The 25,094-nt window shown below is 45.0% G+C and overlaps 1 protein-coding gene across 4 annotated transcripts in view; it reads right to left on the bottom strand.

Annotated features, from left to right (window-relative positions):
* LOC138292875 (cAMP-dependent protein kinase catalytic subunit alpha) overlaps window positions 1-25,094 on the bottom strand; it is a 731,647-nt gene that overhangs the window by 70,309 nt on the left and 636,244 nt on the right. For all 4 annotated transcript variants that reach the window (XM_069231720.1, XM_069231721.1, XM_069231719.1 and 1 more), the window contains one exon: window positions 17,358-17,453. In XM_069231720.1, the coding sequence (XP_069087821.1) occupies window positions 17,358-17,453 (96 nt within the window). The remainder of the gene's footprint in view (window positions 1-17,357; window positions 17,454-25,094) is intronic.

The raw sequence follows: 25,094 nt of genomic DNA, 5'->3' as shown, positions 1-25,094 counted from the left end.
CAGACAATGATGTTAGATGTCGAGTAAAGTAGGAAAAAACACTTTTTTAAAGTATTTTTCTAAGAAAAACTCAGAAAAACTGAGAGCTCAATGCTCCAGGATCCTCTCAGAAGCCGGAAAAAAGAACTGACCTAACTGTGAACCAACTGTCACCTCTCCTTCACCCCTGAGGCATGGTGGGATACTGGAGGTGCTCAGGGTCTTAAAGGCACGGTGCCAAAGTTTTTATGGTTCTCCTGTGTTAACCTGCATGCAGCCTATTGGCTAAGAATGCTCCATTGTTTTTCAATGTAGTTTTTCTCTTTTTCTCTGATGATTAGTACTGCTTATTTCCCTAGGCCCAGTTTTGGGGCTTTGGGTGATATATTTTTTCTCTTATTGTAATCTTGTAAAGAATAAAAATAAAAAAAACTCCATAGAAATAAAGCATTTTAGCCTGTTTATGATTATAGCCTGCATTGCTGTTTTACACATGTATTATATATGAGTTTAGTATGAAAATTTGTCTACTAAAAATGCCATATATATTTTTCGTGCATATTTCATACTTTATATGTGTGTATTTTATATATGCTCCGGGGTCCCCGCACAAAGGCGGGAATATTCAATGTTTATGACTTTGATGAGGATACCCCTGGAAGAGAACAAAGGATATCCTTTGGGAGAGGGAGGCAACACCCGCTCCCTTTGGAAGAAAATAGGTCACTTACCTGTAACTGTGGTTCTCCAGTATTGGCATCTTTCATAGATTCACATGCTTGAATCTTTCCCCGTCGTCGAAGTGGGAGTCCCACGGTACATAGAAAGCAGTAAAAAAGAAATTTTTTTTTTTCTCTTTTTTTTCCATTGTTGTCAATGGCAAAAATACATCCACTTTCCTAGCTTATTAGCTTCATTAGGAAAGGCCCAAAGTTCAGCCAATCAGGCGAGACCACCCCTTTAGAACCCTCAGCAGAGGCTCAGTCTCTCAGATTTTCTTGCACTAGAGAATTCAAGAGAGACAAAAGAGTTGAGCCTCCATGGGGAGGAGGGTGGGTTGCATGTGAATCTATGAAAGATACCAATACTGGAGAACCACAGTTACAGGTAAGTAACCTATTTTCTTCTCCAGTATTGGGGTATCTTTCATAGATTCACATGCTTGAATCAGAATAGTCAGCAGTACAAGAAGATGTTTAAGTTCTGCAACTATCAGAAAACATCTTTCTTTACATCTCTTTATATATTAACTTATATAGGTAGTTAGATATCCTTATCAATATCTAAAAACATACACATACATCTACTTTATCTATATGTAAGATAAATATCAGTGTGGAAATAACATTCGAGGATGGTGGGTAAAGAAGATTATTGGCTCACCTTATGCAAATAAATTACGTAACACTGCTTGTCCTACCACGGCATCCATCCTGTCAGCAGCATCCAGGCAATAGTGTTGAGTAAAGGTGTGGGCACGCGTACACGTTGCCGCTCTGCATATCTGGTTCAGAAGCACTTCTGCAAAGAGAGCTGCTGACGTAGACACCGCTCTAGTAGAATGTGCCTTGATACTGGATGATAGCAGTCTTCCCGCTAGCTGGTGACAGAATTGTACGGCAGAAGAGATCCAGCATGCTATGGTTTGTTTGGAAACAGCATTGCCGTTAGTGTCTCGGCCATAGCTAATAAACAGCTGATCAGCTTCACGAAAGCTGCTAGTCCTCTGTATGTATAACTTCAGACATCGTTTAATGTTTAGGGAATGTAATGCTCGCTCTGCTGGAGTTCGAGGATTCGGAAAAAACATTTTCAAAACCACCGGCTCATTCAAATGAAAGTTCGAAGGAACCTTGGGAATTAATTTTGGGTTAGTTCTCAGAATTGCCATATCTGATTTAAATTGCAGGAATAGTGGTGAGATTGTGAATGCTTGAATGTTGCTAACCCTCTTCGCGGAAGTGAGGGCCAGAAGGAGAGCTGTTTTCCAAGAGATGTATTTCAGGTCTGCTTTGTGAATAGGCTCAAATGAATGCTTCATCAATTGGGACTGCACAATATTCAGATGCCAGGAAGGTGGAGGACACTGAATCGGAGGAAACATCCTGAACAAGCCTTTTAGGAATTGTATTATTATTCTGGATGACCATAAAGATGGTAATACTGCTGTCCGGTGGAAACAAGATATGGCATCTAGGTGGACCTTGATAGACGCATGGGAGAGACCTGAGTTCGCTAAGTGTAAAAGGTATGGAAGAATCTGTTCTGGAGAAGACTTCAGAGGATGAACATTAGAAGTTTTGCACTATATGCAGAACCTTTCCCACTTGAGTTTATACGTCTTATTTGTAGACTGGGCTCTGGCACAGGCAAGCACTTCCCGATAGTCGGAAGGGATATCTAAGCCGTCAAACTCACAGTATTCAGAAGCCAGGCCGATAATTTAAATGAAGTCGGGTTGGGATGACGGACCTGCCCCAGATTCATCGTTAGCAAGTCTGGTGCTGGTCTCAGCTGCATGTGAGGCTGTTCTGAGAGCAGTAGAAGCTCCGTGAACCAAAACTGGCGTGGCCATTTGGGAGCAATCAACAGAAGCCGTCATGGTTCTCTCTTCATCTTCTGCAGAAGTCTCGGGATGAGCGGCGGAAAAGCGTAGGCATAAATCCCTGACCATTTGCTCAAAAACACATTCCCCTTTGACCCTCTCTGTGGTTGCTAGCTTGCGAAGTGTTGGCATTTCTTGTTCTCTCTTGTCGCAAACACATCCAGACTGGGTTTGCCCCAATGACAAAAGAGGTGGTCGAGAATTGTCTGAGTTCCCATTTGTGACAGGTGGTTCGAGTTCTGCTTAAGGCATCCGCCCAAGTATTGGAAACGCCCGGAAGATGTTTCGCTCCAATTGATATCTGATGCCGAAGCACCCAATGCCATAGTTCCTGTGCCTGAAGAGAGAGCGCCCGTAGTCTTGTACCCCCCCTGCTTGTTGAGGTAATCCATGACTGTGGTGTTGTCGGTTTTTATCAACACCGAGGAACCTTTGATCTTGGTGAGGAAGGCCTTCAGCGCCAATGAAACTTCTTGTAATTCTAATATGTTTATGTGGAGCACTGATTCCTGTGTGGACCATCTTCCTCTCACTGATAGGTCCTGTAAATGTGTGCCCCATCCCTCCAAGGACGCATCCGTTGTTATAATGTGTACTGGTTTGTCTTTCAGGAAGGAGAGACCCTCCGAGATGAGAGGGGTGTCCTTCCACCACTTTAGGGCTTGCCTTGCTGGTGGAGTTATTTGAACTACATAGTCGAAAGATCCTACTATTTGCTTCCACTGAATGTCCAATTGTTGCTGAAGTGTTCTCATGTGGAGGCGACAGTTTGCTTTCAACGGAATGCATGAAGAAAGCATCCCCAGAAAAGACTTGTGAGTCTGCTGAGACGGGTCGCTACATCTTGAAGTCTTTTCTGTCTGTCGTGTGAAGCAAAAGCTCTTGCTTGCTCCGTGTCCAAGAAGGCTCCTAGAAACGTGATGTTCTGCGAAGGGTCTAGGTGAGACTTTGGGTAATTGACTGTTAAGAGTAATGTCTTGAAGAGAGATAAGCATGTTCTTGTGTCCCTGGCCGCTTTTAACGCTGTTCGTGTTTTTATTAGCCAGTTGTCTAAGTACAGGAACACCTGAATCCCTCGCTGCCTGAGGTAGGCTGGAACTGGTGCCAAGATCTTGGTGAAAACTCTTGCGGCCGATCTGAGGCCAAAGGGTAACACTCTGAATTGATAATGGGTGCCTGCAGCCTTGAACCCTAAGAATTTCCTGTGACTGGGGTGAATGGGGATGTGGAAATACGCGTCCTGTAGATCCAAGGACGCCATGAAATCTCTTTGGTTGAGTAAGCGTAGGACATCTTGAAGGTAGATCATGCAAAATGATTGTTTTTTCAGGAATTTGTTCAGAGAGCGAAGGTCTAAAATAGGTCTCCAGTCTCCTGTTTTTTTCCGTATAAGGAAGAAGCGAAAGTAGAAGCCTGCTCCCCTCTGATTCCTTGGTACGATCTCTATTGCTCCCTTGTCTATCAAGATGGCAATCTGCACTAGGAGTTCCTTTAGATGGGCAGGTGGGGGTCCTCTTGGTGATACGTGAGGGGGAAACTGATTGAATTCTAGTGTGTGCCCCTTGCTGACAATATCGAGGACCCATTTGTCTGATGTAATCTGGGACCACTGGTGAAGGAAATTGGAAATTCTGCCCCCTATCAGAGTGTTGGGATAGGGGTTGGGTGCAGGCAACTGATGAAGGTCAGTGCTTTCTTGCTGCTTAGGCCGCCTCTAAGAATAGAGCCCTCTTCCTCTTGCTCCTCAAAAGGGCTGTATTCTGAATTGTAACGTACCCAGGGATCTGGCTGTTTCGGTGTCTGTTTTAATGGACTGCAAAGCATCATCAACATGCTTACCGAAAGTTCACCATCATAGGGCATGTCTAAGATCTTTAACTGCACCTCTGGGCGAACCGATGTATCTTTCAGCCACCCCTGACGTCTGAGTACAGCAGCCCCGGCTAACTGGCAGAAACCTGTAGACGAGACATCTATGGCACAATCTATAATCTCAGCCGAGATCTTCTCACCCTCCTGTAATATCTTGCGCGCCTCCGCTCTACTATCCTCAGGCAGTAGGTCTATAAACTGTGATAGGTCTGACCACATTTGACGGTCGTATCTTCCCAGGATTGCCAGGGAATTCGCTGCTCTGACCGTGGTGGCCGCCATAGTCGAACATTTCTTACCAACTGAATCTAACCGCCACCCCTCCCTATCCAGGGGCGCAGTCAAAGGTGAAGACGGATTCCTGGACCTTCGCTGAGATGCCTGGGATATCACTGAGTCCAGCTTAGGGTGACTAACCAAGCAGGCTGATGAGTTATCTGGTGCCTTGTACTTCTTTTTAAGCCTTGGTAGCACCGCTGGTATTGAAGACGGGGTCTGCATGACCTTAAGCCCTTCTTCCCAAATAAAGTCAACAATAGGTATTGCTCTCACTGACTTTCTAGTGTCCTCCTTGAAATCATAGAGGAAACAGTCTGACTGCTTGGATGCTATTGGCAAATGAAATCTTTTTGCTGCTCTCTCCATTACACTGTGGAAACCACCAATGTCTTGCGGTGGAGAGTCGACCGGTGGTGGTGTAGAAGGGGATGGCGTCTGAATCTGATATTCATCCCATTCCTGGATTAGCGAGGCAGAGTCTTGCATTTCACCTTCCTCTCGTTCGTCATCCAATGAAGGTGGATCAATATCCTGGCCAGATGACGGGACTGGGATGGGTCCCCTAGATTCCAATGGCTGAATGGGAGTGCTCAGCGGTGTGGGCAGAGGTTGCTCCGCAGTAGTCGAGCCAGGTGGAGGAAATCTAGTATAATAATCTTGCATCATCTGCTGAAGGTTTGAAATCAAGGAGACAGGCATCTGGATAGTTTGTTCTTGTTGCAACTCCTGAGGTTCTGTGTGACTCTGCGCCTGTTGTCCTAAATAGAGTTTATCACTCTCCTCTTCATCATCTTACGCCTGACATTTAATGCGCAAGTCTGAAGGGCTATGCGCTACTGGGAAAAGGCCGTCATCTGAATATATATCGTCCTCTTCCTCATCATCACCAAAAAGATGTTGTGGGGGTGCTGGTGACACCTTACTAGGTGATGTATGAGAAGGCAAACGGTGAGTATATTTACTTCTTTTTGGCAGAATCTTTAGAGGCAAGAAAGGAGATCCTCCATATTGTTTGGTTGAAGACTCAGAAATTTGAGCCGTCAACGGGGCTGTCGTAGACGGTGCAGTCATCGATGGTGTTGTCGTCGACGGCAAAGTAGATCTTCGTTCTGTCGTCGATGCAGCCATCAGTGGAATCATCGACGATGAGCTTTGCAGTTTCTTCATTGATGTCGACGGTGTGTGCGTCGACGATAGAGACTTCCCCTTCTTCCCTGTCGACGGTCTCTTTGAAATTTTGATGGTCTGAGCAGGTGAGGGACCGTACTTTAAACTCACCGACATTATGGTAGAAGTTAGTCATAATCATTGGCGACAACGGAGCTGTAAATGTGGCAGTCGCTGTAGTCGTCGATGAAGCAAAGCCTGTCGTTGGCGATGTGGTCGTCAACGGTGTGGAAATCTTGGATGCAGACGGTGGTAGGAAACTTGAAGATTTCTTGAACTTCTTTGATGTGGTAGCTGGCTCAGAACGAACCTTACCACTATGTTCCCTGGAAGTTGAGGGATATTCCTCAGCTCTCTCCTTAATAACATGCAGCTTCTTGGCTGACTTACTGGTTTTGGGGGAGGAGCTCTCCACAGACCTCTTCGTTTTACTTGAGGCCACTGAAGCATCACTGTCCTCCTCCGACGACAAAGACTCTCTGGACTTCCACTTTTGTAGCCAAAGCAGGAGCTTGGCTTCTCTGTCTCTGAGAGTCTTACTGGGAAATGTTCTGCAGATCTTACAATCCTTCACTTTATGTTCAGGATGGAGACAGTAGATACAGTCCTTGTGAAGGTCTTCACAATGAAGTCTTAATTTCCCACAGGTACCGCAAGGTCTAAATAAACATTTTTTAGCTGTAGACATGATGGATAAAGAACTACAGCCAAGCTAGGAATGAAAAAAAATTAATAATATCTCCTGAAGAGAAAGTAAACTGAGCAGAGCTCAGGGAGACTCCCTTACACACGACGTGCAGTAGAAAATCTGAGAGACTGGGCCTCTGTGTTGAGGGTTCGAAAGGGGTGGTCATGCCTGATTGGCTGAACTTTGGGCCTTTCCTAATCAAGCTAAGATGCTAGGAAAGCGGATGTATTTTTGCCATTGACAACAATGAAAAAAAAAAAAAAAAAAAAAGAAAAAGAGAGAGAGAGAGAAAAAAGACAATTTCTTTTTTACTGCTTTCTATGTACTGTGGGACTCCCACTTTGACGACGGGGAAAGATTCAAGCATGTGAATCTATGAAAGATACCAATACTGGAGAAACAGGTGTTAAATGGCTTGGGAGGGGTAGCCTCCCCAAGCCACTGGTATGCCTTGAAGGGCACATTTGGCACCCTCCTTGTATAAACTGGTTTGCACCAGTCCAGGGACCTCTGGTCCATGCTCTGGCGCACAACTGGACAATGAAAAGGTAAGTGACCGCACCCCTGTCCATCACCACCCTAGGGGTGGTGCCCAGAGCTACTCCTGGTGGCCACTTAATTCTGCCACCTTGAATCCAAAGTTGGCTGAGGCCCCTGGGAGCATCTGAATGGCCAGGTCAGGTAGGTGACGTCACAGACCCCTCCTGATAGGTGGTCACCCTGCTAGGTGACCAGTCACCCTTCCTGGGCTATTTAGGGTCTCCCTCTTGGCTGGGTCCTCAGATCTGACGTACAAGATTCCAGCAGGACATCTTTGCAATGTTTACTTTGACTTCTGGCTACTGAAACCGCAACTGGACTTCACAGGAACTTACAATCTGCAGCTCCAGTGATGACTCCGCTCTGCAACTCGTTTCTCCGGCTTCTTCCAGCAACTGCAACATTTGCCAGGCTGTGCATCCTCTGAGGGCGGCAAGTCTTCAGTCTGCACCAAAAAGCAAGAAGAGATCTCCCTTGGAGTGAAGGAGTCACTCCCCTGCATCCGCAGGCACCAACTGCAACGACGACCACCCACGTGGATCCTCTCCCCTGCAAATCTGCGTGGATCTTGCAACACAGGTGGTGGTCTGGAGTGGTCCCCTCGGTCCTCTATACCAGCTGTCCAACTTGGGAGGTGAAGAATCTGTGCCTCTCCTTGCAGGACGGTACCCCTATGCACCGCGACTCTTGCAGCTACCAAGGCTTGTTGGATCTTCTTTCAAGGGATCTTCAGGCTTTGTGTAGCCCCGACCACCAGCACTCTCCCCTGCAATGGAGAGTCTCCTGCCTGCTGCTCTTGTGACATGGGACTCCTTTCCAGGTGTGCTGAGTGGGCCTCACTGAGACTTCTGTGCCTGCGAGTTGCTGTGGGGGCTGCATTCTCGACTTCTGGCTCCCCTCACTACTGAGGGTAGCCCGGGTCTCCCCCTTCTTGGGTTGAGTTCCCTCAGACCTTTCTGGTCCCCAGCAGCTCTGCAACTCTTTATTTGTGACCTTTGCCAAGCCTTATTGGTGGGGTTTCCACATCACTGACAGACTGCAACTCTTCTTCCGATGTGGGACATTGACTTCATCAGTACTGGAACTCTTCTTCTGCTCCTGTGCTGCATAGCTGACTCCTGGTCTTCACCGTTGACCTGGTCCTGCATCTCTAGAAGGGTAGGTAGTAGCTCATGCCACAACCAGACACTCCAGCTGGAATTGACATGGTCCCCTTCATTTGCAGGTCCTCTTCTGTCAGGATCCATCTTATGTTTCTTCCAGTCTTGCACAGTCCTTGTACAAAGTTTATCCGTGGGCTTGAGAAAAACCAAGTACTTATGTCATCTCTCCTGGTCGCTGGGGGGCACTCTGGTACTTACCTTTTGGGGTTCCTAGTTTGTCCAGCTCCCCTCTACAGATTCCACTTACCTTGGTGGGGGTTTGCCTTTCACATTCTATTTTTTTAGTGTAAGGTTTGGCCTCTTCCTAGGGTCTCTATTATTTATCGTTATTTCACTGTTTTCTATGCCCATTCCTGATTATTGAGGTGTATATAATAGTGTGTTTTCTCACCTGCTCGTAGATTATTCCCTATACCGTATTTTAGTATTTGTGTCACTAAAATAAAGTAACTTTATTTTTGTAACACTGTGTGGTTCTTTCATTTGTGTAAGTGCTGTGTGACTACAGTGGTATTGCTTAAGCTTTGCATGTCTACTAGATAAGTCTTGGCTGCTCATCCACAGCTACCTCTAGAGAGCCTGGTTTCCTAGACACTGACTACACCTCACTAATAGGGTATACCTGGACCCGGTATAAGGTGATAATACCATAGGTACTCACAACATCCCAGGCCAGCTTCTTACAGATGTTGTAACTAGTCTTGATGTCAACTCCGACATCGACATCGGCTTTTTTGAGCCAACACTCTCTTTGTGGACCTTCCAAGTCCCTCAGAGGCAGATGCAAGAGCCCTGGTAGAGGAATGACCATCTCATAGCTCTGAGGTCTCACCTTGAGACTCAACTTACTGTCTGCACTGTTCTTCCGCGCCATGAAGGCAAATCTTCTCTCTACCCCTCATGGTGCAGCGCAAAAGCTTCTTGAGTGTGTTGCCACTGCTCTGGATGAAAACGTGAGGGTAGAAAGAGAATACAGACATTGTGAGGGTCTGTTTTAGTCTGTTTTCTCCCACTGTCAGGACTATTGTCAAACAGGGAAGGCAGAATGAATGGAAAAATGCCTCAAATTTCTGTGGGAAAAAAAAGACTTACAGAAGTGAGAGACTGATGAAAGACGTTGAATGAAACAATTTAAACCAAAATTCACAGGGGAATTTTGAAGAAAAAAAGCCTAAAAGGCAGAGTTCAGTGCTCCAGGATCCAGTCACCAGGTATCACAAAAAAGAACTGAAGCAACTGCCACCTGCTGAGCATGAGGGGATACTGATGGTCTCTACAGCCTAAAGGCTCTGACACTATTTTTCCACTCACATAATAGCAGCCTGCGGGGCTACACTGTCCTTTTATTTTTCATCTCTTACTTTTCAAGAAAAGGTTTTGTGAAGGAGATTTGAGCTGTTTTGTAAAACATTTTACCTCAAACTAAACATTCATATGGGTGCTTTAACCCTTTTTCTAAGTACAATCTGAAGAATTGTACCACTGTAGCCTTTTCACCTAGGCTGCATATTATGTTCTTTCTTAAGTGTTTCCACAGACCTTCCTGAAGTAAGGCGAACGTCTACACTTAAGGAGATATTATCTAAAGAAGTGTTTCGGGATACCCGCACGCAGGCTGAACTATTCAAGTGCTTATAACTATCAATGGAGACCCCCTCCGAGAGAAATAGCAGTTAAACTATATACATACACACCTCAACTCATGTAATTCTGAATACGTACAAAATAATAACGGGTGGTGGGATTGAAATGATAATGAGCGCTTAACTTTACTGAAATAGATGGCGTAATACCGCTTGTCCCACTGCAGCATCACTGACCACGGTGCAATCTAAGCAGTAGTGATGGGTAAATGTGTGTCTACGCGTCCATGTTGGTGCTATGCAAGTGCCCTGTACTGATGTAGTGCGGTCATTTTTATGTATCCTTTGCACGTTTGCTTCAGGCGTTAGGCCTTTGTGCGCTTTGCCCTGGATGTATTTTATTCCTTTGCTTGCAGCATAGAGCCTCTGTGCCCTTTGCTCTAAATGCATTTTATTCAACTTCATACTGTTATTTTTCAAATAACCAGTTCTACGGTCTTGTTTTATTTTTTATATCACACTGTTTAGCCTACTTCAGCACTGGAGTTCTCAATAACACATTCTTGCTCACTCTGGGCTCCAGTCAAGGATACAGTCTGGTACATTGCCGATAGACGTGGTAGGAGTTTAGTCTTTGGATACATTCTTGCGTAGGGACGTTTTGTGATCACACTGACATGTTAGTTATAAAAACACTTCCTTGTCCTAATAGAGGAAAGAGGGAGATTCCGACCAGGGAACCACAACCAGACACTGACTGCCCTGTTACAGATGCTGATCCAGATCACAGGCCTTTGCTCAGGTATGAGGGTTGATGTCTCCCCAGGGAATCTGAAAGGCAAGCTTAGAGCTTAACATGCTGTGCTCGAAATAGAACAGACTCAGACAGAAAGTAACCTATTAACACTATGATAGCGTTATTCTTATGTTTCACTCTCCTCGTGACTATTTCAATCCTACTGTGTTGTATGGTTCTGGTTATTGCGGCTCACGCCTTAATATCTAAAATGCAGTCGTTTTATTAAAACAATCTATAAAACTCAAACTGCCTTTGTCATTTGTATATGAGATCATACTGTAAATGAGAGAGCTGGTTGGGATCTGAGTGACCACGACTTCCCTGAGAAGTACTAAAGATGTCATGCGCTCGGCTGCCCAATCATCCCTTCCCCTTGGGAGAGATGAGGCACTGCTAGTTAGCCGGAGCAAAACCGGATTTAAGGTGGCAGAGGTCCTTCCAAGTGGGTAGGACTTAGTCCCCCACACCAGGAACGACCCTGCTGCCTATAAATCCAGTAGTCTCATTTAGGATAATGAGAGCCCACACGACACTGACACATCAGTAAACAAAGCTGAGGAAGCTGATACACTTCTCATTGAATGTACCCTTGCTTTACTCCTCAAGGGTCAGCCTGCTTTTTGATAACAGAAATTATATGGCTGCAGATATCCAGCATGCTAGACTTTGCTCGGAAAGTGGGAAACCTTTCCTCGGAGCACTGTATGCCACTAGTAGTTGGTCTAACTTACGAAACTGGCTTGTCTGTGTTGGTAAAAATTTCAACATCGTTGAACACCTAAAGAATGTAAGTTGAAAGAATGTAATGTTCTTTCTGCTTCATCTTTTGGATTTGGAAAGAAGGTTTTCAGAGCAATTGGTTCATTTAAATGAATATAATTTGGAATAGATTCTTATGATCACCCAATCACTCCTGAATTGCATAAAAGACTCTTGAATGGTGAACGCTTGTTTTCTCTTACTCTCGACAACAATAGCACTAATAAAATTGCCATTTTTCAGGAAATACATTTAAATTCTGCCTTTCGAATGGGCTCTTCTTTAACTTTGAGAGCACTGTATGCAATCACCAGAGGAAGCTAAACCCTTTGATGAGCTTGCTAGACCACAGTGAGTGTGACGTAGATCTTCTGAAGCGGGATATGGCTGCCAAATGTACCTTAATGAAAGCATGAGCAAGGTCTGTCTGTACCAGATATAACAGGTACGCAGTGTCTCCTCTGGTGTAGATGTTATAAGATGTATTTTTGACTTTTGACATCGGAGACTAAAACGCTTCCATTATAAACTGTAAGTTCTGTTTGTGCTATCCACTCTGGCTATTTATTGTGTTACTGAGTCAAGTCGACATGTTAAGGATTTTGGATCCAGGTGAAGTATTGGCCTTGGTTCATCATTAGTAGATAATAAAGTGCTCGTAATTGGATATGATGTTTCTCTGACAGAAGTAGCTCTGTGAACCAATGCTGCCTTGGCCATTTTAGAGCTATAAGAAGTAACCTGCATGGTTCCATCCCCATATTCCTGAGAAGTCTCAGCAGTAGATGTATTGGGGGAATAGCATAGGCAAAGATTCCTGATCATGCTATTGAATATGCATTTTCCATGACTCCGGTTGTGGATGACAGCTTGTGTAGAAGCAGCATTTCTGATTTTCACAAAAACATCTAGATTTGATTTTCCCCACTTTGTAGAAAAATTTCTGCCAGAATCTTTTGGTTGATTTCCCATTCATGCACTTGTTTTTTATTCTACTAAGTGTGCTAGAACATTGTGTCTTCCACGTAAATGCTCTGCTTTCAGCATTATCTGATGCTGTCCTGACCATCCCCATGTTTTTGGGCCTCTTGAGACAGTGGTGGAGATTTGGTGGCACCCTGTCTACTGATATAATGTATGTGTAGGAAAATGGCTCCTTGTTCGCAGTACCCTCCCCACTTTTTGCCTGATTTTGATGCTGACTTGACTAAGAGTGTGCTGGGATCCTGCTAACCAGAGCCCAGCACCAGTGTTCTCTCCCTAAAACGTACCATTGTTTCCACAATTGGCACACCTCTGGAATACAGATAAGTCCCTTGTAAAAGGTACCAGTGGTACCAAGGTCCCTAAGGGCTGCAGCATGTGTTGTGCCACCCTAAGGGACCCCTCACATAACACATGCACACTGCCATTGCAGATTGTATGTGTTGGTGGGGAGAAAACGGCAAAGTCAACATGGCATTCCCTCTCAGGGTTCCATGCCCACAAAATACTGCCTGTGGCATAGGTAAGTCACCCCTCTAGCAGGCCTTAAAGCCCTAAGGCAGGGTGCACTATATCACAGATGAGGGCATAGCTGCATGAGCAATATGCCCCTACAGTGTCTAAGTCCATTCTTAGACATGGTCTGGGAGTTTGTCAAAACGAACTCCACAGTTCCATAATGGCTCCACTGAATACTGGAAAGTTTGGTATCAAACGTCTCAGCACAATAAACCCCCACTGATGCCAGCATGGGATTTATTACAAAATTGTACACAGAGGGCATCTTAGAGGTGCCCTCTGTATTTTACCCAATCCTTCAGTGCAGGACTGACTGGTCTGTGCCAGCCTGCTACTGAGAGACGAGTTTCTGACCCGATGTGGTGAGAGCCTTTGTGCTCTCTGAGGTCCGAAACAAAGCCTGCACTGGGTGGAGGTGCTTCACACCTCCCCCTCTGCAGGAACTCTAACACCTAGCGGTGAGCCTCAAAGGCTCAGGCTTCATGTTACAATGCCCCAGGGCACTCCAGCTAGTGGAGATGCCCAGCCCCATGGATAAAGCCTGACTTTTGCCAGGAAAATTAGGAAAAGCGGGGATGAGTGACCCCCCCCCAGCTAGGACCACCCTTAAGGTGTACAGAGCTGAGTTTACCCCCCTCCCTGCAGAATCCTCCATCTTGGTTTGGAGGACAGGGACCAATAGGGATAGGAATGGGTCCCCCTCCCCAAAGGGAGTGGACACAAGGAGGGTGTAGCCACCCACTCTAACCCATAAAACGCCCCTAAATCCCGTATTTAAGGGCTCCCCTGAACCCAGCTTGTCAGATTCCTGATGACCTCACAAAGAGGACTGCTGAGCTGAAAATCCAGTAGAGAAGGAAAGGAGACAATAACTGACTCGGCCCCAGCCCTACCGGCCCGTCTCCTGCTTCAAAGAACCTGCAAAGGAAAAGCGACGTGCCCTGTAGGTCCAGCGACCCCTGAAAAACCTCCAGAGGACTGCCTGCATCACTGAGAATCAGGAAACACCAGTGGATAGGTGCCCTGTCTAAAAGAAAAGAAGAAACTGCTTCTAAAGAACTCCCACCTCACTCCAGGAGCGTGAATCCTAACTACTCTGCATCCGAGTCCAGGTGGCCCAACCGGCCAGAGAGGACCCCAGGCGATGGCGACCAAGTGCCCACCCTGGGTTGACCTCTCCACAACAACACCTGCAGAGGGAACCCTGAGGACCACCCTGACCGCGAAAGCAGAAAACGAAGATAACCGATGTCAAAATACCCTCTGCACCCGCAGCCCCAAGGTCTTGGAGAAATCGACACCCAGTGCAGCAACGATCAACAGGCGGCCCTTTTCACTGTCCGACTGGTGGTGTGCCCGAGACACCCCCCACACTCACAGACCTCACTTGCAGCGCCTGAGTAACCCCCAGGGTCCCCTCCTAGAGTTTCATTGGAAACTCACTGCCCTGTTTGCACCCTGCACCCAGCTGCCCCAATGGTACTGAGGGTGTGGGATTGGTGCCTACCTGGGGCCCCTCCAGTGCTCTCTTGAACCCCGCTAGTCTGCCCTCCGAGTCGCGGTTACTTCCCTGCTGGCTGACAGGATTCCGAGAACCACCCTGTATCCATAGGAGCCCACGTTAATCTGGTGCCTCTTTGACCTCTGCACCCGACCGGCCCCTGTTGCTGGTGGTGGGTGTTTGGGGTTATCTTGAACCCCCAACGACAGACTACCTGAAACCAGGAGACTGGAACTGTTAAGTTGTGCATTTACCTCTAAAACTGCACTTTACTTTCTTCCCCCAGGAACTGTTCAGAAAATGCAGTGTCCAATTTTAAAATAGATATTCTCTGGTTTCTTAAAGTGTTTACTTGACTAAAGTGAAATCAAATTACATTGATGTCTATACTAAGTACTTACCTGCAAGAGTATTTACTTCTGAACTGAATCTTGTGGTTCTATTAATAAAGTAACAAAAACATATTTTTCTATAAAAAAATCCTATTGGTCTGAAATTAAGTCACTGAGTGTGTGTTTCTTCTATTGCTTGCGTGTGTACAACAAATGCTTAACACTACCCTCTGATAAGCCTAACTGCTCGACCACATTACCACAAACAGAGCATTAGTATTATCTAGGTTTGCCTCTGGGGAACCCCTGGACTCTGTGCACACTATATCTCATTTTAATCTAGCATATACAGAGCCAGCCTCCTACACAGTTCTGGCGTTGCCGGTGAATGTTAGAGTGTTATATAAACCACACAGACTTCATGCTGATCATTTGTAGCCCTCTTCCTACCTCAGAAGTTAAATTTCACAACAATAACAGGTGAAACGGCTTCAGACTCAAGACACATTAACAAACTTAAAAAAGCTAAATCGCTTGAAAGTTCTCTGAAACCAGGGTAAAATAAATCCCTAACAGGGTTCAGCCATATTCAAATACAAGGTGGAAAAAAAACGAACTCGGAGGCAACTGCCTTTACAAAGCGTGCTGGCATATGCAAATGTTGTTTACAATACTGTCTCATTAGCTTGATTTTCGTTCATTTTTTCATGTCCATCTGGTTTCCACTGGTGCAATGTCACGGTTTATGCTGCAGTGTTGCTTTGGGAAGTCTTTTCATCTAATTAGAACTTAAACAACTATACATACTCAAAACTATTTGGCCTCAGATGGGCGACTGCTTGTTTATCCTCATTTCATAATGCCACAAGTACACTTATAGTTTCACTTATGTACTATTAAGTGCCCTGAGATTGCTGTAGACTGGTGTCAATATTCTAACATTTACAACCATGACAGAAGATCCTGAAATGTAGAAATGTAATTGTTTAATATGATTCTCTCAAATGTGCTTTTCCAAAAAAGAAATCTTTTCCAACACCGAAAATAATGCAGCAAAGTACTTTGTAAGAGTTTATCCAAAGGATCAAACTCCTCTTTGTCAGATCTTATCCCCTCTTAGTCAGATCTTATCCCACCAAGTCCAGGCAAAATCCCTCTGGTTGAGTACTGCCCGAAAAAACACACTAGCTCTCGAAGCATCGCTTTTGGTTTTAGCTGTGTGTCATCTATGTACCTTAGCTCTAGCTGAAATGATAAGTTAACAAAAATGAAGCGTAAAAAAAGACCTGAGGGGAGGCTCCAGGCTTCTGATGATTCAGGAAATTAAAACCCAAACAATTCAACTCAGCTCAGATTTTGTTGGCCAACTTGAGAAAAATGTTAACAATGGCTCAACACCCAACTATTTTTGATCCCACAGACCTCTTCACAGCGCATTAAAAAATAATTACTGTAGGAAAAACTGCTTAGTTGAAGAATATTTGGCTCAGATCAACTTTTGAAAAACTATAAAAAGATTTGATAGGAAAGAATGCCATCTGCAGGAGGCAAAATAAGACACAAGTGAAGAGTGACAACATTTTACTCTGAGTTACAAAATGAAAAACAAGCAAACCAAAAAAACTCTATTTTCCTCACCACTATTTCAAAAAGGTCACAGTACAGTGAAGCTCAAGAACAGTAAACCTAACAGGTGCTGGCAGTCTACACAAATTGCAAGCAATGAAAAGTTGTGAGTTAAACGCCAGAGGCAAAGGGGGTAAGCTTATAGAGGCTGAGAGAATGGGTGATGGAATTACAACTGTCATGTAAAGAAAAAGCGGCAATAAATAAATAAAAAAGCATTGCCCATTAGCGCAATATTCCAAAATAGTTTTATAAGTATGGCATAACGTTTTTTAAAACATGCAATTTGAGTGTGTTTAAGAATGTGTTATTGCATTAAGGTGCTCCAAAACCATAGGGAACAGATACACCAGCCCGTATTTAGACTGGGTGCTATATAGATAAATAACATCTTTTCTTCTATCACCATGGTAACTGTAGTCATAACCAAATCAAGGATTGGCAATGCAGACAGGTCTGGCTTTGAAGGAATGTTGTATGGTAATGTGAAGAATTACAAGTAAATAGCATGGGAATTGATATGTATTTGAGTGGAAGCAAAGAACTGTAGAATAATATTGGTGTAGTTAAAAGGCCAGGTGACAATTGCTTTGTCAAGCCAGAGCTAAAAATCCATGTAGGTTAATGGTTGCCCTCCTCTTATATGTGCTGCTGCCAGTGAAAAAAATAACAAGTTATCTAGTTTGTTAAGGACACATTACTAGCATCCCAGTGTCATGTGTGTGCCCCTGAAAGTTCGAGGTAAGGCTGCTGAATAAACATAATGATCACAGCTGATGGAGGAAAGCACTTTTTTGTGGACGCACACACCTTCTGCCAAATCAAAGCATGTACTCCTGACTCCCAACATGTGGGCGGAGCTAAAGCCCCTCTCTAGTGATGCTTTCACAAGTGTCTGGCGACAGCTGTGCCGCCAATCCAGACCATAACGACACAGCACGTAATAAATTATACAACTCACCTTGCTCAGGATTATTTCTGGTGCTAAGTACTCTGGAGTCCCACACAACGTCCAGGTTCTACCCTTCACTCGTTTGGCAAAACCAAAATCAGTCACCTGAAAACACATAGAAAAGAAAATGTAGCTGAAATCTACTGGCGGAGTAGGAGAATGAAACCTAACTGGGGCACTAAGACGGCATTTCTCACAGATGCTTCTAAACAAAGGATATAACTGTGCCACTCAACCTCTTGTTCACCTCATCAAGGCAAGTCTATGTGCTTTTCTCAGTTCACCCTGGGATGCGCTGAAATAAACTAGTTACGTTACCGGCAAAGTAGATTTCCAGAGTGAAGCGCCTCTCCATTCACAAGCCGTATATTACTGCTATCTAGTGTGTGGGTGTCGAAATTTTTTCAAAATAAAGTTCTATCTTAGGGTACTCATCGTAGGTGGAGTCAATATGGCTTACTCTCGGGTGACTAAGTCCGCAATGCAACACTAAGCAGATACCATATTTAGCTTATTTTTCACATTTTTGTTGTTGTAATATTTTGTTTTGCACTACCTCCACTTCATGCAAACACTGCTCTCGTTTTCTTTGCTGGATGAGCTCTAGGTTTTAACTGAACAGGTTTAATAACTAACGAATAACTGAGTTGGAGAGTTTATACAATCCATCTAGGTATTGTAGCTTTAATAACTGGTGATCTTTGAACTTGTGTTACATGCGGCACTCAGCTTGGTCTTGTGGTGGTGGTTGCTCACTCGGCACCACAGCTGGTGGTGGCCTGTCCAATTCTGAGGTGGTAATTTCCGACTTTCAGGGGCGAGATGGGGGTCAACATTTCAGTATCAAGCTCCTGCTTAAATTGTTCTCAGCGCTAAGATTGGATTTTTGTGCAGAAATGACTCTCGTTCAGAGCATGACGCTTGTGAGGTCATTCCTAGCCACGGAGACAAGGTAATGTCTGTTATCAAATCTCAGGGTAACGATCCTATGACTGGTGATGGACGAAAGACTTGAGGCACAGTCTTTGTCCTTAGTGGAGTTTCACTGGAGGTCATGAAGAAGGATTTTTCCTGAAGTTGGAGTTGCTTCATGAAACATAGTTTGAAATCTGCTGTCACAGGTCTATGAAGTACCAGGTCCCCCAGGTGCTCTTAAACTCTTTGACATCAGGCCTGTTGATTGGTCTGGAGAGCCTCGATGCTGAATCCCATAAGGTGCTCACGTCCTTTCCCTTTGACACTGTAGAACAAGTTTGGTAACGCCTTATCTTGTAGAGACAAAATATAGCTGCAGATTCGTTACCTTTGAATTTCCCAAGGCGTCAGACTGGATCTGGAAGAGTTTTCATGAGCAGTACCCCTGTACCATCCATGCTGGAAGTGATGTCCACATCACCTATATAGGTGTCACCCCAGCACACTGATGTCAGTTACTTTTCACAACTTTTAACACCGGGAGCATGGAGCCATGAAGTACACTGACACTGGTGTGTCCAAACTAGGGCCCTGAAAGAGATCATCCCAAACCCTAGAAATCTGTCCGCAGAGAAGGGAGGATGGGTGGGTCAGTAAGGAATCTGAGGATAGACGTTGTCTCTATCCGATAAGGCGTTACCAAAGGTAAGTAGCTAGTTCATTTGGCAGAGACTTCTAGCCGCAGATTCCTTACCTTTGAATAGATATACAAGCAATTTCATTCCTGGTGGTGGGACTGAGGACACATTTAACCTAGGAGTCCTACAGGACCAAACGGAGTAAATGCCCAACCCTGCAGACCTGACTATCCAGGCAGTAGTGTTTGGTAATGTGTGCAGGGAAGCCCAAGTTGCTGCCTGGCAGATTTCCAGTACTGGGCCTCCAGGTGCTAACACAGTGGTCGCAGCTTTGGTTCTGATGAAAAGAGCGCACAAGCCTTCCAGGTGTTGTTTCTTGGTCAACGAATAGCAGATTTTGGTGCAGAGAATGACCCATCGAGAGTTGGTCTGTTTCTGCACCGCCGACCTTGTTTTGCCCCAACATACCCCACAAAGAGTTGGCCATTCACCCGAAACACTTGTGTACGGTCAAGGTAGAAGGTCAACACTCTTTTTAGATCCAGAGTGGAGTCGCTCCCCTTCTTTTGAGGGATTGGAGGAGCGTAGAAAATGGGCAAAGTGACAGACTGGCCCACATGAAATGGTGTTACCATTTTGAGCAGAAAAGAGGCTCTAGTGTGAAGGCCCAGTTTGTCTGGAAAAAAGGACAAGAACGGAGGCTTGGATGAGTAAGCCTGGAACTCACTCACCACTTTGGTAACACATTATCTGGTAAAGACAGTATCTAGCTGTAGATTCCCTACCTTTAAATTTCCCAGGCGACAGACTGGATCCGGAAACTTTGAAGTGAGTAATACCCCCATCTTTCTGACATAACAGTACACTGGGACACTGCTAACCAGGACCACGATGTCAGTGTTCTCTCCCCTAAATTTAGCTGATGTTACTTTTACAACCCACAATTGGCATACTGGTGCACCAATGTAAATCCCAAGGGTTAGAAATTGGGGGCCTCATGTACGGAATACAGGTTTTGCGACTCGCAAATTGCAAAACCTTATGTACAACAGTGCCAATTACCTGTTTGTGATTCGCAAGAGGGTCGCAAATGACCTACCTCATGAATATTCATGAGGTAGGTCGCAATTTGTGACCCCATTGGGAATGGCCGCCCTCAGAGGGATGGTGGCCTGCTGGAGACAGCAGACCACCATGTCTGTGACTGCTTTTAAATAAAGCAGTTTAAAAAAAAAAAAATTAATGCAGCCCATTTTCCTTAAAGGAAAACGAGATGCATTTCAAAAACAAAAAATGAAGTTTTCTTTTCATTTTTTCAGAGCAGGAAGTGGTCCGTAGGACCACTGTCTGCTCTGAAAAAATGTTTTCGCTACCATTTACAAAGGGGAAGAGGTCCCATGGTGACCCATTCCTGTTTGCGAATCAGTTAACACCAGTTTGAAACTGGTGCTCGATTGTTTTGCGATCGCATTCGCAGTCACAAAACAATCATACATGGAACTGCGACTCTCAGTTGGGAAGGGAACACCCCTTCCTAATTGCGACTCGCAAACCCTTTTTGCGATTCGGTAAATAGATTACCGAATTGCAAAAATAGGTCTGTACATCCCAAATTGCATTTTGCATGTTGCAAATGGCCTGAATTGCCGTTTGTGACGTGCAAAATGCTTTGTACATGTGGCCCTGGGTCTCTAGTTGGCAGAGGTATACACCCTCATCCACATTCCGTGTCAGGGTAAGTCACAACACAACCCCCATTATCCTGTGCTCACTCTCTGGTAGCTTGGCACTGAGTAGTCAGGCTTAACTTAGAAGGCAATGTGCAAACTATTTGTGCAATAACCCATTTAGTAACACAGTGAAAACACCACAAAAATACACCACACAGGTTTAGAAAAATAGATAATATTTATCTGTATAAAATAAAGTTGGAACGATGAAAATCCAATGTACACAAGCAAAGTTATGAATTTTTAAAGATTAAATCCCCACTAAGTGCTTAGAAACTCAAAAGCTCAAACTGGGGCTATCACGATGTCGCTACGGAGTTATTCCCAATAATCCGATGCCACAGGCACCGGTCACGGAGTCACACGGAGCCCCAGGCACAGTACCTTTGGAAACAAAGACGTTACACGGAGATGAAGGGGCACTGGAGCTGTTGCAGCATCAGTCCTTTACGGCATTCGGGGAAATGAGGCATCGGTTCCATACTGCGAGGCAGGGGAGGCAAGGCGGCAGTTCCGTCCGGCTGCAGAGGGAGCAGGTGTGCCATCAGTGGCGAGGCGTCTGTTACTTGTGACCCTGCGTGGGGTCAATGTATCCAGTCGGTCAAGACGTGATGAGTTGACTACACAGTGTCCCGACCACAAAAAGGCCAGGGGAGTGACCACCCCCTGTCCAGCTCCTCCCCTAGGGAGGTGCACAGAGCTCTGCCAGTTGGCCACTTGATTCTGCCATCTTGGAAATAGGATGAACAGAGGCCCCTGGAAGCATCTGACTGGTTAGTCCAACTGGGTGACGACCCTGACCCCCCTCCCTCTCGATAGGTGGGTTGCTGCAGTAAGTGTACAACACCCTTCCTGGATTACTTAAGGGCTTCCCTGAGGGTGGGACCCTAGATTTGTCCGCAAGACTACAAGATCTGTCTGCAAGACACTTCTGCAATTTGGACACCAGAACCGCTGCTGATCTTCGCTGGAACTGACAGCAAGACTGTAACCAGTAGGAGGGCTTCTACTACAACTTTATTTCCAAGATCTGCAAGACTTCTGCAACCTCCATGGACGTGCATCCTCTAAAGTCACAAGGACTCTGTCTGCATTTAGGACAGCAAGAAGGAATCTCCCTTGGAGTAAAGGAGTCGCTCCCCTGCATCCTCTGAGATGGGTCGTAAATCCACAGAACTCCAACCGCAACTTCCCCGTTATCCTATGGACACCTAACCAGGGGTTACACCTTTTCACACGGGCACATGGGGAATCATGCTTACTTACCTTGGGGGTTCCCATGGCTCCACAGTCCTAAGGGTCTTTGGGTGGTAGTTTAGGTTGGAAGGGATTCTTGCATTCAATTTACTTAATATATTGAGTGGCACCCATATAGGGGCACCTGTTATTATATGCCTGTACGTACTTTTTTCTAAGTATATTTCTGTATGATTATATCTCTGGTTAGGCAATATACCAAAGTTATAGTGTGTATGTTACAATAAATATAGAATATTTTTCTAGCACTGGTGTGGCTCTTTCTCATGTGAGCATCACTGATTGACCTAGGTGATATCTGTGACAGCTTTACACCCTCCTGGATAAACCTCAGCTGCTCACCAAACTAGCCACTGAGAGCTCTAGTCAGCTAGAACCTCTAACACTATCACTAAGGGTTGCCTGGACTCAGAACAGGGTGCCTCACCTACAGGTGTACACCATATACTGAGCCAGCCTCCTACAGGCACCACCCAGACGTGCGGACGTCCATTACTTTTCATGACTTTCCATGCTAGGAGGGCGAAGCCATGAATTGAACTGACATGTGTGTCCAAACTAGGACCCAGAAAGGGGAACAACCCTAGCTATAGAAATCTGTCCGCGGAGTGGGGAGGCATAGGTGGGTCTGTAAGGAATCTGCAGCTAGATGTAGATAGGTTACTTACCTGTAATCCTAGTTCTCTTCCAGGGTAATCCTCAAAGTCATAAGCACTGAACAGTCCCATCCATGTGCGGGGACCCCAGAGCACATATCAAAAATATGTATATATATTAAATGTATATGTAGAGCGTAAAATTGTATCTAGAATTTTGAAACACATACACATATACATGTGCTTACACATCTATGCAGCCTATATCAAAGGCTAAAAATGCCCAATGTTCATTAGGTTTTTCTTTAATAAATATACAACAATACTCAGGCATGTCTGTAACTCAGAAAAAAGGAGGTATAAAGTACAAATACATCCTTTATTAAAGAGAAAACTGCAAGGAAATGCAAAGGCATTGTTAGCCAATAAGCTGCATCAAAAACATAGCAAAGGAGTACTGGCCTGTGCCTTTAAGACCTTCAGGACCACCTTTATTCCATCATGCCCTAAAGATGAGAGTGAGGTGTCAGTTAAGTCAGTACGTTTTTACGGTGATATACAGGACTGGACACCTCCAAGTGTCAGTTGTTGTCTGCTAGCTTCATCCGGGGAGGTGTGCAGGTTGCTTATGACTTTGATGAGGATTCCCCTGGAACAGAATTAGGATTACAGGTAAGTAATTTATCCTCCTATTCCAGGTAATCCTAATCAATAGTCTTAAGCACTGAAAAGAGTGGCAAGCCAATCCCCACCTGAGCGGATGAATTAACGGTAAGTAGAAAAGCAGATGACATATTTACTTAAAAAGGTTTCTTTAAGAGGCCTACTGTACTTGGGTGTCTGTCTTAGTGTCTGAATCTTGACAGTAATGCCTTGTGAAAGTGTGCACTGATCTCTTAAGTAGTCACTTTGCATATCCTGGAGATAGGGACATTCTTTAGGAGGGCTTCTGTTGCTGCCTTGCCTCTTGTAAAATGAGCTTTGGGTCTTGCAAGCAAAGATTTGTTGGCCAACTGATAAGAAAACATAATGCAAAAAACTATCGATCTGGAGATGGTTTGTTTAGGGCAGCGATACCTGCTCTCATAGGGCCACAGTTTACAAACAAGTGATCAGATTGCCTGATTTCTTTAGTTTTGTCCAGATAAAACTTCAGTACTCTCTTTAGATCCAAATAGTGTAACGCTCCTTCAGCTGGTATAGACGGATTAGGAAAGAACGTTGGTAGTGATACCGTCTAGTTAATGTGGAAGTCCAGGACCACCTTAGGTAGAAAACTAGGATGAGTTCTCATCACTACCCTGTTGGCATGAATTACCATGTAAGGCTCTTCAACATAAAGAGACTATCTCATTGACTGCGCGCCAAAGTAATGACGACAAGAAAAGCAGTCTTCAATTTAAGGTGCTGTAAGGAAGGCTTAAGTATTGGTTCAAAAGGTGGACCCATGAATTTTGAAAGTACCACATTCCACTCCCAAGGAGAAGAAGGAGAACATACAGGTGGAAAAACCTTTTTCAATCCCCCTAAAAAGTCTTTAACTACCTGAATTTGGAAAAATGACCTTTGGGATGGTGTCTTTCTGTAAGCCGTAATAGCCACATGATGACCTTCAATAGAGGCAAAATTTAACACAGGATTAGCTAGGTGGAGAAGATGGGGTAGTACTAACTCCTCCTGGCCCAGGAAGGGATTTACATTATTCTGAATACACCACATGTAAAACCTCTTCCATTTGAAATAATAAGAACATCTGGTGGATGGTCTTTTTGACTCCCTGAGAATGTTCATGCATTCCTGAGAAAGGCCTAAGTGCCCATAATGCAGAAATTCAGAAGCCATGCTGTCAAGCTCAGATAGGGAAGGTTGGGGTGGAATATCTTCCCTCCGAGCTTATGGAGGAGATCCAGTCTACATGGCAGCCTCTTGTGTGGCTTTTCTGACAGGTGGAGAAGATCTGGATACCACCACTGACGAGGCCTCTCTGGTGCGATCAAGATCATCCTGGTCCTGGCTCTGTAAAGCTTGTTGATGACTGTTGGTCTAAGAGGCAGCAGAGGAAATGCGTACAGAAAAGTCCCTGACCAGTTTATCAAAAGAGCATTCCTGTTTGACCCCGGTCGGTAGAGCCTGGATGCGAAGTCTGGGCATTTGTCTGTTTGTTTTCTCTGCAAACAAGTCTAATTGCGGCTAACCCCATTCCTAAAAAAATGTCTCTTACAATGTTGTTGTGCAGTACCCAGAAGTGAGTGTCTCAAGATTGGGCTGAGAGAGTCTGCTTCTGTGTTTTGGACTCCGAGCAGATAAATCGCCAAGATGGTTAAGTTCCATGCTATGAGCCAGTGCCAGATGGCCAGTGCTTCCAGGGACAGAGGTCGGGATTGTGTGCCTCCCTGTTTGTTCAGCTAGTGCATTGTGGTCGAAGTTGTCCGTTAGGATGAGGGTACTTGTCTGGATAGATGGGTAGAAGGACTTGAGGGCTAAATGTACTTACTGCCCGTAGTGCCTGCATGTTGACGTGGTATTGCTGCCTCTTGGATGAACACAGCCCCTGTGTCTGCAGGGGGGCCATATGAGCACCCCAGCCCTGCAGATATGCATCTGTGATGA

This window comes from Pleurodeles waltl, chromosome 4_2 (assembly GCF_031143425.1).
Source record: "Pleurodeles waltl isolate 20211129_DDA chromosome 4_2, aPleWal1.hap1.20221129, whole genome shotgun sequence".
NCBI lineage: Eukaryota > Metazoa > Chordata > Amphibia > Caudata > Salamandridae > Pleurodeles > Pleurodeles waltl.
Note: the sequence above shows the minus strand (reverse complement) of the source record. Positions and strands in the feature narration are given on the sequence as shown.